Genomic DNA, 15086 nt, shown 5'->3' with positions numbered 1-15086 from the left:
TCTGCTGTTAGGGTCAATTTGCATTTTACCCTTTTATTATATAGGATTGTGATCAGTGGGGAAAAAAACAATAAGGGGGGGGTGACATCGGAATTACCCAAACACACCCCCAACCCCTTTACCTGCCCAGACACCTAGGGTCCCTTTACAGCTGGACTGATCCCAGTGCTGCCCAGTGGCCTGGACACCAGGCCTGACCGCCTCTGTGGTTTGGCCCAAACATCTGAAGTTCGCATTAGTTGCCAACTTAAGAAATTGGAGCATTCAGGTAAAGTCAGGATTCCCCACTTCTCTTTCTAAGGTGGCCAATTGGGCTACCAACCAAGGGTGGTCAGAGTCACTTCAACCCTAAGAGGAACCCCCAGCTTGGGGTGTGGTGAGGAGGAAGCTATCCATGCAGACAGTTCAGTTGTGTCAACTCCCACTGATTGTGGCACAGCCCAACAGTGTGGCTGCTCAACTGGGAGGCAGCACAGCCATGAAACAGTGTGGCTGTTAAACAAGGCCCCTCTCCAGCTTTCAGGGGGCTCCACCTGCTCCAACCCAGTGCACCCCACTCTGCCCTTAGCTGCCCGGTGCACCCCACTCTGCCCCAGTGAGACAGCTTCAGTGTTTCAGCTCCAGCAGACAGAACACATCCCAGCAGAAAGGGAAAGTATAGCCCCGGCCAGTGTTGCTCAGTGGATAGAGCCTGAGGATTGAAGGGCCCGGAGTTCAATTCCTGGTCTGGGCACATGCCTGGGTTGTGGGCTTGACCCCCAGGGTGGGGCATGCAGTAGGTAGCCAATCAGTGTTTCTCTCTCATCATTGATGTTTCTATCTCCCTCCCTCTCTGAAATCAACCTATATTAATAAAAGGGTCGTATGCTAATTAGACCGAACAACTTCCTAACAACTTTCCAGACGTCCTTTCGGACAAAGCCATGGTGGCGGGGCCAAGGCAGAGGCAGTTAGGAGCGATCAGGCCAGCAGAGGAGAGCAGTTAGGGGGATCAGGCTGGCAGGGGAAAACAGGGAGATCAGGCTGGTAGGAAGGTGAGCGGTTAGGAGCCAGCGGTCCCAGATTGCAAGGGGGATGTCCTATTGGAGAGGGTGCAGGCTGTGCTGAGGGGAACCTTCCCCACCCCACTTCTGCACAAATTTCATTCACCGGGCCACTATTATTAAATAAGAGTGGTGAAACTGGATGTCACTGTCTTGTTCAGGTTCTTAGGGGAAATGGTTTTGGTTTTTGCCCATTGAGTATGATTTTCGCTGTTGGTTTGTCACTTATGGCCTTTATTATGTTGAGGTATGATCAATCTATTACAACTTTGCTGAGAGTTCTTGTTTTTTGCCAAAAATGGGTGTTGGATTTTGTCAAATGCTTTTTCTATATAATCATGTGCTTTTTGTCTTTGAATTTGTTTATGTGATGTATCACGTTTATTGATTTGCGAATATTGTACCAGCCTTGCATCCCTGGAATAAATCCCACTTGATCATGGTGTATAATCTTTTTAATATATTGCTGAATGCAATTTGCTAATATTTTGTTGAGGATTTTAGCATCTATGTTCATCAGGTATATTGGCCTGTAATTCTCTTTCTTTGTAATGTCTTAATTTTTGGAATTAGAATAACACTGGCCTCATAAAAAGAGCTTGGAAGTGTTCCTTCCTCTTGGATTTTTTGGAATAGTTTGAAGAAGATAGGTGTTAGTTCTTCTTTGAATGTTCAGTAAAACTTCCCTGTGAAGCCATCCGGATGAGGGCTTTTGTAGGCTGGGAGTTTTTTTGTTTTTGTTTTTGTTTTTTTTACTGCTTCAATTTCTTCAGTTGTTACTGGGCTATTCAGGTTTTCTGTTTCTTTCTGATTCAGTTTTGGAAGATTGTACATTTCTAGGAATTTGTCCATTTCATACACATTGTCTAGCTTGTTGGCATATACTTGTTCATATTAGTTTTTTTTATAATCCTTTGTATTTCTGTGGTGTCAGTGGTTACTTCACTACTTTGGTTTCTGATTTTATTTATTTGGTTCCTATCTCTGTTTCTTGATGAGTCTGGCTAAAGGTAGAGCTTTGAGCTGATCTTGAAACTATATATCGGACAAATGATTACCAATTTCTTCTCTAAATTTATTATTTTAGTTTGACCATAAAATGTTTATTACCATTAATTTCAAACTAGGCTGCAGGACACATATATCTTTAAATTTGCTTTCTAAAAATAATTTTGGAATTCCCTGTTTGGGCAAAGTAAAATGTAAGAATTCATTGGAAATTTCCCTCTTCTTCCCTCTCTTTCCTCTTTCTCTTTCTCACTGTCTTTGTTTAAGATACATTCATATTGCCCTAACCAATTTGGTTTAGTGGATAGAGCTATTCTGGTCCAGGGCACATGCCTGGGTTGCGGGCCCGGTCCTATGTGCAGGAGGCAGCCAGTCAATGATTCCCTCTCATCATTGATGTTTCTCTCTCTCTCTTCCTCTCTGAAATCAATAAAAAATGTATATATATTTAAAAAATACATTCACGCCCTGGCCGGCTTAGCTTAGTGGATAGAGTGTCAGCCTCCAGACTGAAGGGTCCCACGTTCAATTCCGGCCGAGGGCAACATGCCTGGGTTGTGGGCTCCATCCCCAGTAGGGGGTGTGCAGGAGGCAGCCAATCAATGATTCTCTCTCATCATTGATGTTTCTATCTCTCTTTCCTTCTCCCTTCCTCTCTGAAATCAATAAAGAAATATATTTAAAAAATACATTCATATTTTTATAGGCAGTCTATATAAGAAATGGGTAAGAATATAGATTATTAATCACAGTGAGTTAGTCATTACAAATGCAATATATTAAAATCATTGTAAGGCTAATTATTAATTATTGAGTGTTCTGATGGATTGAACTTGAATACATTTCTTATTCTTTTGACTACATGTTTTTTTGTAGATCTCTGTGCATGGGTGGCAGAGGATCAAACATTCCATGGGAGCGATACTCTGTGGTATTAAACAGAAAACAGCCGAGCTTTACTTTCCCTTTCTGCTGGGATGTGTTCTGTCTGCTGGAGCTGAAACACTGAAGCTGTCTCACTGGGGCAGAGTGGGGTGCACCGGGCAGCTAAGGGCAGAGTGGGGTGCACTGGGTTGGAGCAGGTGGAGCCCCCTGAAAGCTGGAGAGGGGCCTTGTTTAACAGCCACACTGTTTCATGGCTGTGCTGCCTCCCAGTTGAGCAGCCACACTGTTGGGCTGTGCCACAATCAGTGGGAGTTGACACAACTGAACTGTCTGCATGGATAGCTTTTTTGAAGTTCTTAGTTCTTTTTGATAATGAAAAACTATTACCCTTTAAAATAGGACAGTGTTTTAAATCCTGATTAACTTAATAACTAAATGATAATAAAATCCTTAGAATATAGTTTTAACATTTTTTTTGTGTGTATGCAGTTTGAATATGTATATTGTGTACAGGTTGACCTTAATATTTCTTGACTTTTTAGAGCTCAAATTATAAATTATTCCGAAAATACTTTGTTTAAAGGGTAAATACCATTTATTTTGAATACTGTAAAAACATAACAGGTTGTTATGAAAAATAAACTGGATTTTTCATTCTATTTTTGTTTAGTAACTTTATTTTAAAATACTTTAGTAAGCTTTTAAGGATATTCTGGAAAGTGAAATTTTCTCATAACCGAATGCTAAGTATGTTCAACTTTGAAACGACCATACATTTAACATAGTGTATACCTGGTAGTCTAGTTTGATACATTTTTGTTTAATAAATATATGATTTAAAAGTTCTGGTACCAGGGTAGTGCCTCGCCTGGAACATAGTGAACTTACCAGGTTCCTGTCACTACTATAGCATTTACCACATTTTATTATGTCTTCTCCCCTTCCTGTGATGTTGGTGCTTGCTCATTAGCTTTATTATTCTTCACCAGAGGCCCGATGCATGAAATTCGTACAAGGGGCTTGGCCCCCCGCCGCTGCCTCTGCCTCAGCCCCTGCCCGCAGCAGCTTCATCCGGAAGGTTGTCCAGAAGGACATCCAGTCTAATTAGCATATTACACTTTTATTATTAGAGATAGTGTTTGAAATAAAGTATTTTTTCAGCAAACTTGTTGAAAGAGTAAAAAGTATATACAGTTGCATTGTTTAGTCTCTATTATTTAAGTATAATGCACTTTACTAATCACATGTTAATTTCAGTATCAGTATACTTGGAGAGTCTGGAGACTCCTTAGTGAAACCATTAAGTTGAAGTTGTCTGCCACCAGTTGAATAGGCTTACAGACAAAATTTGAATCCTTCCTCAAAACTTCATAGGAGCAGATAGCAAGCCTTAAAACGCTATAAGAAATTGACAATATTTAAAGAGAATTTTGTTAAGTGTGAAAAACTAAAGATCTTCTAAACAGCTGAAGGTTGCTGTATATTTACAGTTGTCTTTGCATCTCATAGCTAGTAGAATAATTCTAAAGTAAATTGAGTTTCACATTATATAATTACATAGTAGTAGATGCCTTTGGTGCCTCACAGAATATACCCTTAGTCGTCAGTTGGGGTGGACAGACACTGTGAGCTCAGAGGCCCCAGCCCTGACAGAGTTTCACTTTAAATGTGTGTTGCTTTTTTTTCTACTTTCTGCAACACTGCTGGAGTCCACTGTGGATGTTCCCTTATTTAGGGCCTAAGTATAGACTAGAACAGCTGTTCTCAACCTGTGGGTCGCTACCCCTTTGGGGGTCGAACGACCCTTTCACAGGGGTCGCCTAAGTCCATCGGAAAACACATATATAATTACTGTTTTTGTGATTAATCACTATGCTTTAATTATGTTCAATTTGTAACAATGAAAATACATCCTGTATATCAGATATTTACATTTCAATTCATAACAGTAGCAAAATTACAGTTATGAAGTAGCAACGAAAATAATTTTATGGTTGGAGGTCACCACAACATGAGGAACTGTATTAAAGGGTTGCAGCATTAGGAAGGTTGAGAACCACTGGACTAGAAGTACCAGTTGTTAAGCAGTTGTTAACACTTAGTTAATGGAGGATGGTGACTGATAGATAAATGTTCCAGCCTCACATCCGGTAGGTGAACAATTCCAGAAGCCTTCTAGATGCTTCTCTGTTGCCTACAGCAGCAACCTCAGTAATACACTCTGGTATTAGCATTTTTTCTTTTCTTGTCTTGTTCTTCCACTCCCTCACTCCTGTTTCCATATAAACTACTTGTACTTAGGTCTTTCTCTTAAATTGTACTTTCTATAGAGTCTACACTTGATCTTAGCCAAAAGGCCGAGAAGCGATTCTATAGAGTCTAAATTATTAAAGCCAGAAATAGTGTTATAAACCATCATAGATAGGTTTATTAAAATATCATTAATCAAAATATTTGTTTCAAAAACTTAACTTCCTATAGTTTTGTACTGACACTGGTATATAACTACATCTGAAAGATGTTGCAAAACTGAGGAGGACTTTGAGTATTTAGAAAAATTTTGTTTGCCTACTTGTTTTTAGTGGGAAATTATTACCAATCTGCTACTTAACAAATTGAGAGCCCTGTCACTACACAAATATTAGATTAGTGATTAATGAAAATTTTGTTGTGTAAGAACAATACCCCCCAAAGGGAAAACTTTTGAGTTTAAAATCAGTGTTCAGGCCAAGACTGAGACTGATGCTTACCTGACTGTGTATGTGAGGGTATGTTTGTACGCTACTATTTTTCTTGATTTGTTCAAATTAGAAGGCTATTAGTTTGGTTTTCAACTCAGTACTTTTTGAACTCTACGCTTAAAATAACCAATCATTTTTCAAATTTTGAATAGATAAGTGTTGTTATAGTTGAACTATACAATTTAAGTTTATTCTGTCACTAAACAATTGCCTACATTTGAACGTGAGGCAAGAGAACTTAAATCTTTATGTCTAAGGACATTGAATGAAGCCACCTTGATAATTTTTGTTTACTCTTTTGCTTGAGGAAGAAAATGTATATTCTTAGAAAAGTCAGATTTAGAAAATTATGTTAAGGTCATTTATTTAGCCATAGTATTCTCATACCTCTCTTTATAAGAACTCACATTGATATTTCAGATTTCATATTAAGTGTGATGACTGATTTAATTTTTTTAAAAAGATAATTGCTGGAAATAATACAGTGCCCAGATAATGTACCCAGTTTATAATTTTTATTCAGAACATTTCATAAAGACTCCAAACTTGGGAGAGGCTTTCAAGGTAGTTTCTTTAGTAACATTTTTGCCCTAGGATTACAAAAGTACAGTATACCCAAAGCAAGTCCAAATGTATAAATAAAATTATTTAACTTGCTTGCTAACTTGTATGGCTCTCTCATCCATCACCCCCTTTTCAGTACAGGGAACTGATAAATATGTAGAGACCCAAAAGTATAGTTAACTTAATTTATTTATTTTTCCTTGTTTTTAGTGGGAGATTTTGATAAGATCTGGCGAGAACATTGCGAGGATGAGGAAACACTTTGTGAATATGCTGTTGCAATGAAAAATTTGGCAGATAATCATTGGGCGAAAAGTTGTGAAGGTGAAGGACGTATTGAATGGTGTTGTAGGTGAGTGTTTTTATGAACTAACATGTTTGGTTTCTAATGTTTATTGACATGCTCCAATTTAAATAATGCTCTGCATAATTTATTATACCAAAATAAAGTGTTTGAAAACAGTTGATGTCTTTTAAACAACTTCTTGCCCTTTGTTTCACTTCCTCTAGATTTATTTCATTCATCTTTTTAAATCAAAATATTTTTCTTTAACATAACTTTAAATTTTCTGCTTCAGCTTTTTAAAAGAATAGCTTTAAAAGTGCATTTAACATTAATATGATAAAATATGAAATTTAACATGATTCATCATTAATAAGTTATAGTATAGAAATTTCTTTAGATAAATATTCACAGTTGGATTCAAGTAAAAGTGAGTACTTTTCTATAATTTAAAATTTGAAGACATCTTAAAAGTTTTAAAATCCTGATTTGTGTGTGTGTGTGTGATTCAGGGTATTCCAACTTTTATATTGACTTTGGATAATGTTTATTTTCTCATAGTATAGATTCTAATGTTTAAAACATCAGAAAGTGCAATACTGATGATCGGCTCTCTCAAAAGTTGATAAAATTATAGGAATGAGTATGTATATTGACTGAATTTTAAAATGAATTCCTAGAAAACAAAACATTTTTCTACATGGACAATAAGTGTGATAACTTCAGGTTTGTATTTTATATGTAATTATTTTTTATTAAAAATTTCAATGTTAATCTCATTTAAAAATTGTGTAATAGTGTCTTTCATTCATTCAACAAATGATCTAGAGAAAAAGATGTATTTAAATTAGTTATTTTATTTATTCATTTAATAAGTAATGTATAGTGTTTGTTGTCTGCTGTCTATTAGTCATATCATAGACACTGGGAGTACAACAATCAACCAAACAGGCAAAATCCTTGCTCTCATGGAGTTTATATGCTAGTGGGGATTAGAGGCAAGAAATACTACATAAATTAAATATGTAATAGGTCAGAGATGGTAAGTGCAATGAGAAAAATAAAGTAAGGAAAAATAAAATAGTTTTAAGTAGGGTAGACAAAGAAGGCCTCACTGAAATAATGTGTGTAAAAGACCTGAAGGAAGTGGGAGAACAAGCTCTAATAATTCCAAAGGCCTTGAGGCAGGAGCATGCTGGCATGTTTCAGAAACAGCAAGGAGACCACCAGGGTGGCTAGAGCAGAATGAGAGGGGGAAAATGGTAGAAAATAAGATAATGAACAGCTAGTTTTTGTAGGGGCTTGTGGACTGTTGTGAAGATATTGGCTTTTATTCTGCATGAGATGAGAAGTCATTGGATGTTTTAAGAAGAGGAGTGATAGGATTTTTTTAGCCTTTTGAAATATCATTAATTCTTAATAATTAATTGCTCTGTTAAGGTAGACCTATAGGAAGGGCAGGGTGTAAGTAAGGAAACCAATTTGGAGGCTACTGTAATAATCAAGGCACAAAGTTATAGTGAAGCAGTTTTTCTTGGAGGGTGAGGAAGTGAATGGGTAGGACGGTGTAATTGAATTAATGCTCAAATGATTATAATGACTTAAGAGAGTGACAAGTGAGATGAAAGTGTATACATTGTGGTGGTATGACAATGTGTAAGAAGAAAGTTGAATGTGAGGTGGGTAAGGAGCAATGAATTTAATAGGTGGTACCCTTAATGAGTTCTGGAATCAAAGAACTATGGAGTTGGGAAACTATAGGAAGGAGTCAGAATAATAGGAAATAGGGTACTTGGAATTGAAATGGTTTTTTTGGGGGTGCTGTTTGGTTCTGAGAGAAAATGGTTATAAATCTGACTTTTCTAAGAATACACATTTTCTTCCTCAACCTAAGAAATACAAAATCAGGTGTATTGCTAAACTAAATATTTCCCTTCTTACACAGAAGAATAATGTGATCCAATCAGGAAATCAGCACCATCACTACTTGAGATCATTATTCTTGGCTTTTAGCAACACTGCTTTTATATTAGTACTGCAGCCCGGCAGGTGTGGCTCAGTGGTTGAGTGTCGACCTATGAACCAGGAGGTCACAGTTTGATTCTGTCAGGGCCCCTGTCTGGGTAGCGGGCATGCAGGAGGCAGCTGACTGACGATCGTCTCTTATCACTCATGTTTCTATTTCTTTCTCCCTCTCCCTTCCTCACTGAACTCAATAAAAATATATTAAAAAATAAATTAGTATTACAGTACATAAGGTAAGTTCTTAGACTTTATTTTTTAAATGGGCTTTGATATTCTTATAGGAGTACTTGTTTGTACCTTCTACTTGAATAATGAATCTGCCACCCACTTCACTCTTCTTTTTCCTTAGATATATGTTTTTATCAATAGTTATTGTATCTACCTATGTTCTGAAAGAGGTTATTTTAGGTCAAATTTCTAAAAAAGAACATTAATAAGAATTTAGTTTAAACTGTTGAAAAAGAACTGTAGGTGGCAAAATACGGTAGAAGATTTTACTATGGGAAGTTGTCCCAAGAGGAGTTTTATAACGTCTACTTTAAACTTAAAAGTAGGTTGGGAAAAGCCTTCAAAACAATATTGAAACTTGAATTCTCTGTAGCTAGTTATAACTTGCATTATTTATACTTCCTTTCTCTGTTGACAGTTCTCAGGCAGCAATGTCACTTTGAAAGCTAAAATGGGCTTTAAAAAAGGGTGTAACAAGTTTGTTTCCAGTTAGTTGTACTTAAAACTTTATTGGAATTTAGCATGCGAGTTAAGTCTTACTGACATTACCCTGCTAAGATTTTGTTGACCGGTTAGCTTGAAGAATTCTACATAAGATTTCTTTAAAAAAATAATAAAATTTTATTTGTAATATGAAGTATTAAATACTAGGCACTAAATACAATATAGGGGGTAGGGGAGGCTGGGGGAAGGTCAATTGGAAAAAAAAGGAAAAATAAACAAAATAAATACAATATAAAGTTATAGTTGTACCTTTAACTTTAAAAATTTGCCTTTTGTAACTCCTAACACAGAGCGAAACATACACTATTTCCTGGGCCATTTGAAAGTAAACAGCAGGTAACATTTCAGCCTAACACATTTCCTAAGAATAAGGACATTCTTCTACAAAACCATAATACTATAATCACATTAAGAACAACAGTAATTTCCTAAAATACCTATTTCATAAATTTAGATTTTTCTCATTGTCCCCAAAATGTACTTCATAATTTGTTTTTCTAAATCCAGTCAGGACTCCTGCATTGCATTTGATGATTACGTTTCTTCAGCTTTAATGTTTTTGTTTTCCATTAACATTAAGTTTTTAGAGAAATGTTAGTTGATTTGTAAAATAGCTTATAGTCTGTAGTTTATAATTGTTGGTTCAAGGTGGTAAATAGCATTGTTCAAATATTCTATATTTCCTCACTAATTTTTTTTTTTGGCTTTTCTTTCTTTTAATTACCAAGAGATGTTTTCAATATACTATTTTTCTCAATTTTTCTATGATAATTATTTGGCTCTTTAGAGATTTCATTTTTCTATTGAAGTTCTCCATGTTTTTCTATTTAGTTAATATTTTTCTCTATTAAAAAGTTAAAGCAGTTATTTTACAGTCTTTGTCTTCCTTTTCCAACATATAGTTTACCTGTGGGTCTGTTTCTTTTGGCTGTTTTTTCTATCATGTTTATCTGCTTAACTTATTACTGGTAATTAAAAAAAATACATATACTAGCATTGTATTTAGAAGAGACTGGTGTAAATATTATTTTTCCCAGAGAAGGCATGCTTTTTTCTGACAGGCAGCCAGGATGAGAAACAGAACAGTTTGATCCCATCAGATGTTAAGCTGGATTGAAGGTAGGTTACCTCTTTAGATAGTTTGTTCACCTCTGGCATCAAATGCTTTGAGGACAAGTCCTGTTCTATGTATATTAAAAGTGCCATCCTCTAGTACAGTGATGGCGAACCTTTTGAGCTCGGCGTGTCAGCATTTTGAAAAACCCTAACTTAACTCTGGTGCCGTGTCACATATAGAAATTTTTTGATATTTGCAACCATAGTAAAACAAAGATTTGTATTTTTGATATTTATTTTATACTAGAGGCTTGGTACACAAAAATTTGTGCACTCAAGGGGGTACCTCAGCCCGGCCTGTGCCCTCTCGCAGTCTGGGACCCCTTGGGGGATGACCACCTGCTGGCTTAGACCCGCTCCCCGAGGGATTGGGCCTAAGCTGGCAGTCAGACATCCCGCTGGCAGCCCGGGAGCCCTCAGGGGATGCCCACTTGCCAGCGGGGAGCAGGCCTAAGCTGCAGTTGGACATCCTTAGCACTGCTGAGGAGGCAGGAGAGGCTCCCACCACCACCGCTGTGCTGGCAGGCGTCAGCCTGGCTTGTGGCTGAGCAGAGCTCCCCCTGTGGAAGCGCACTGACCACCAGGGGACATCTCCTACATTGAGCGTCTGCCCCCTGGTGGTCAGTGTGTGTCATAGTTACCAGTTATTCCCAGTCATTCTGCTGTTAGGGTCAATTTTTATATTACCCTTTTATTATACAGGATATTTAAATGCCATTTAACAAAGAAAAATCAACCAAAAAAATGAGTTCACATGTCACCTCTGACACGCATGTCATAGGTTCGTCATCACTGCTCTAGTAGGACTCTGACCAAGGAAGAATGCAGACAATTTTCTCTACTTTTTAGTTCCACTCCAAGACTCCAGTGCTATTCTGCTGTCTTTATGTACTCAAAAAGCTATGGAGGTAAGCAGGAGAATGGCGAGAACTATCTCTGCATTTGGTCTTCTTTATTAAATATATTTTATTTTTTACAGAGAGGAAGGGAGAGAGATAGAGAGTTAGAAACATCAATACGAGAGAAACATTAATCAGCTGCCTCCTGCACATCCCCTACTGGGGAAGTGCCCGCAACCAAGGTATGTGCCCCCGACTGGAATCGAACCCGGGACCTTTGAGTCCACAGGCTGACGCTCTATCCACTGAGCCAAACCAGTTAGGGCTGCATTTGGTCTTCTTAAGGATTCTGTCACATCATTTTAAGCAGCCATTAAAAGCTCGGCTGTTTTCTGTTTAATACCACAGAGTATCGCTCCCATGGAATGCTTGATCCTCTGCCGCCCATGCACAAATGCCCAAGTGCCTGTGATCCCTTCCCATCTAGGAAAGGCTTGTGTCCCTGAATTTAGTTCCCTTAGGCCTCTTTGCATCCTCAGTTCTCTCAATTTCTTTTTAATGTATTGCTTTTTAGATCATATATATATATATTGATTTCAGAGAGGAAGGGAGAGGGAGAGAGAGAGAAACACCAATGATGAGAATCATTGATGGGCTACCTACTGCATGGCCCTACTGGGGATCAGGCCCACAAGCCCAGTATGTGCCCTGACTCAGAATTGAACAGTGACTGCCTGGTTCATGCATCAATACTCAATCATTGAGCCACAAGGACCAGGCTAGATTGTATAGTTTCTTTTTCTACTTACAGCACAACTAGGTGTTTTTTGTGATTATATCCTTATCCAAAACTAGCTTTATGTCCTATGTTTTGAATTTGTTTGTTTTCTCATGGTGCCATTTATTTTCATCTTTATTTCGTGAAAAAACTGAAAGTTGGGTCTAAACCAGGGGTGGGCAAACTTTTTGACTCGAGGGCCACAATGGATTCTTAAACTGGACCAGAGGGCCGGAACAAAAGCGTGGATGGAGTGTTTGTGTGAGCTAATATAAATTCAAAGTAAACATCATTACATAAAAGGGTACGGTCTTTTTTTTTTTTTTTTTTTTTTTTTAGTTTTATTCATTTCAAATGGGCCGGATCCGGCCCGCGGGCCGTAGTTTGCCCACGGCTGGTCTAAACGGTTGATTCAGGTCACATATTTTTGCCAAAAATACCTATTAGGTGAAACTGCATAATTCATATTGCATTACATTAGCAGGTTCTTATTGTCACACTAGAGGCCCAGTGCACGAATTTGTGCACCAGTGGGGTCCCTCTGCCTGGCCTGCGGGATTGGGCCGAAATCAGCTCTCCGACATCCCCCGAGGAGTCCTGGATTGCCACACGGCGCAGGCCAGGCCGAGGGACCCCTCTGGTGCAGGATCAGGGCCGGGGAGAGACGCGGGAGGTTCACCAGCTGGAGAGGGACTGTGGTAGGCTCCAGGGCATTTCTGGCCCATCTCGCTCAGTCCTGATTGGCTGGACCCCAGCAGCAAGCTAACCTACAGGTCAGAGCATCTGCCCCCTGGTGGTCAGTGCACGTCATAGTGACTGATTGACTAGTTGACTGTCTGTCCCCTGGTGGTCAGTGCACATAAAAGCAACTGGTTGACCAGTCAACTGTCCACTAGTGGTCAGTGCACATCATAGCGAGTGTTTGAGCGGCCTTAGCATATCATTAGCATATTACACTTTGATTGGTTGAACAGCTGACCACTTAGCATATTAGGCTCTTATTATATAGGATTATTTCACCACTAGAGATGCTAAATTTTGCCATTTGGTTAATATGGTATCTATTACTGGGTCCTTCCATTGTAAAATTATGTGGGATTTTTTTGCAATTAGCAAGTAAAATGTTGGCTTATGGACAGTCCTGTCTCCCAACAATCTTTCAATTAACAGGTATACTTCATTTATTAAGTCAATTATTTTATTTGGGACTGCAAAATGATTTTTAAAATTTGTTAAATTTTTAAATATTGTTCTTTGCATTTTAATGTATGAACAAAGAATAATAACATGTTCTCCAGAAAGGCTGGGTAAAAAATAAACATAATACATGTAAATCTTTCTGTTTAATTACCAATTTTCACAAGGAGTGATATAATAATTCCAATTATGACAAGTTTAGTGTTTTTTTAATTTTTGTAATATCACTGTATCCTCTTGGATTGTTATTTCAACTTTTTTCCGTCAGTCTTCGGTGTTTTTTTAGTTTTGTTTTTGTTTTTCCTGTTCAAATTATTCCATATTTAGTCAGTGGGTGCCCTTCAAAGCTGACTTCTATGTTCTGACATCACCTTTGAGCACTTCCTTATATTTAGTACAAGTTGAGCCTTTAGTTTTCCTGGGCAAGATCTAGTATTAAACTGTTTATTCAAGGAGCCCTAGTTTCTTTTAGTGAGAAATGGCATTTATAAATCAAGATCTAAGCACTAGATATCCTGCTGTGGTGTCTTTCCTTCTAGAATTTTTCAGTGAAAAGCATTAGAAAAAATATATAGTCAAACTCATAATTGATATTTTCTGTTCAAATGTAATATTACAGGATTTTTGCCTAACATCATATTCTTCTGTTACATTGAAGGACTTAATTCTGAATAACATTAACACATTTGCTTTGTCCTATGGTTCACATAAAATGGTTTCAAAATTACTGTACCAATTTTATTGTCTTTAGAACATATCCACTAAGGGTCATAATCTCTCTAAAAATTACAACAATTCTTTTGTGTGTGGTTATGTTACCAGTTGACTACAGAATTGGTTTCATTTTACTTTCAGTTTTATGGGTTTTCCCCCTAATTTTCTGTAAATTTGGGGGACTATAAAACATTTACATGGTTCAAAAGTCAAAAGTTTATTTAAAAAAAAGTATACTCAGAAAAGGCTTCCTTCTATTTTCCTTGTTTCTTGTTTGTCCTATCAGTGTTTCTTTTTGTAGAAATAAGCAAATTCACACACATATGCTTGTACATACACATACACATACACATACACACACACATACACATACACATACTCATCCTTTCTTATTTATACTGTTTTGTGTCCTTTTTTACTTAATAATACTAGAGGCCTGGTGCACGAAATTTGTGCCGGGGGTGGGGGTGGTGGAGTACCTCAGCCCGGCCGGTACCCTCTCCAATCCAGGACCCCTCGGGGGATGTCCGACTGCTAGTTTAGGCCCGATCCCTCTCGCAATTTGGGACCACTGGCTCCTAACTGCCTGCCTGATCGCCCCTAACTGCCTCTGTCTCAGCCCCCACCACTGTGGCTTTGTCTGGAAGGATGTCCGGAAGATGTCCAGTCTAATTAGCATCTTACCCTTTTATTAGCATAGATGTCATGGAGAGTACTCTACTTGGTATTGTATTAGTCAAGATTCTCCAGAAAATTGTCTCGCTTGTTTGTGGAGACGCGTAAGTCTCAAGTTCTGCAGGGTGAGCTGACATTCTGCAGACTCAGGAGAATCACTGGTGTAGTTCCAGTTCTAAGATTGGCAAGCTTGAAACCAGGAAGAGCCCATGTTTCAGTTTGAGTGCAAAGGCAGGGAAAAGTCAGTATGCTAGTTCAAAGGCAGTCAGGCAGGAGGACTCTCTCATATTCAGGGAGGGTCAGCTTTGTTGTTATATGTACATCTTGAACTGATTGCAGAGAACAATCTGTCTTAGTCATTCTACCAATTTAAATGTTACTCTCATCCAGAAACTTCCTCAGAGAAATATCCAGAATGTCTGACCAGATATTTAGGCACCTGGTGGTCCTATAATGTTGACATATAAATAAATAACCATCACAAGT

General features: G+C 38.0%; 1 protein-coding gene across 2 annotated transcripts in view; it reads left to right on the top strand.

The window, feature by feature from the left end:
- The window catches only part of BMT2 (base methyltransferase of 25S rRNA 2 homolog), a 130811-nt gene that overhangs the window by 27982 nt on the left and 87743 nt on the right, over positions 1-15086 (top strand). For both annotated transcript variants that reach the window (XM_059711567.1, XM_059711566.1), the window contains exon 2: positions 6452-6593. In XM_059711567.1, the coding sequence (XP_059567550.1) occupies positions 6452-6593 (142 nt within the window). The remainder of the gene's footprint in view (positions 1-6451; positions 6594-15086) is intronic.

This window comes from Myotis daubentonii, chromosome 10 (genome assembly GCF_963259705.1).
Source record: "Myotis daubentonii chromosome 10, mMyoDau2.1, whole genome shotgun sequence".
Lineage (NCBI taxonomy): Eukaryota > Metazoa > Chordata > Mammalia > Chiroptera > Vespertilionidae > Myotis > Myotis daubentonii.
This window is presented reverse-complemented; position numbering and strand designations above follow the sequence as displayed.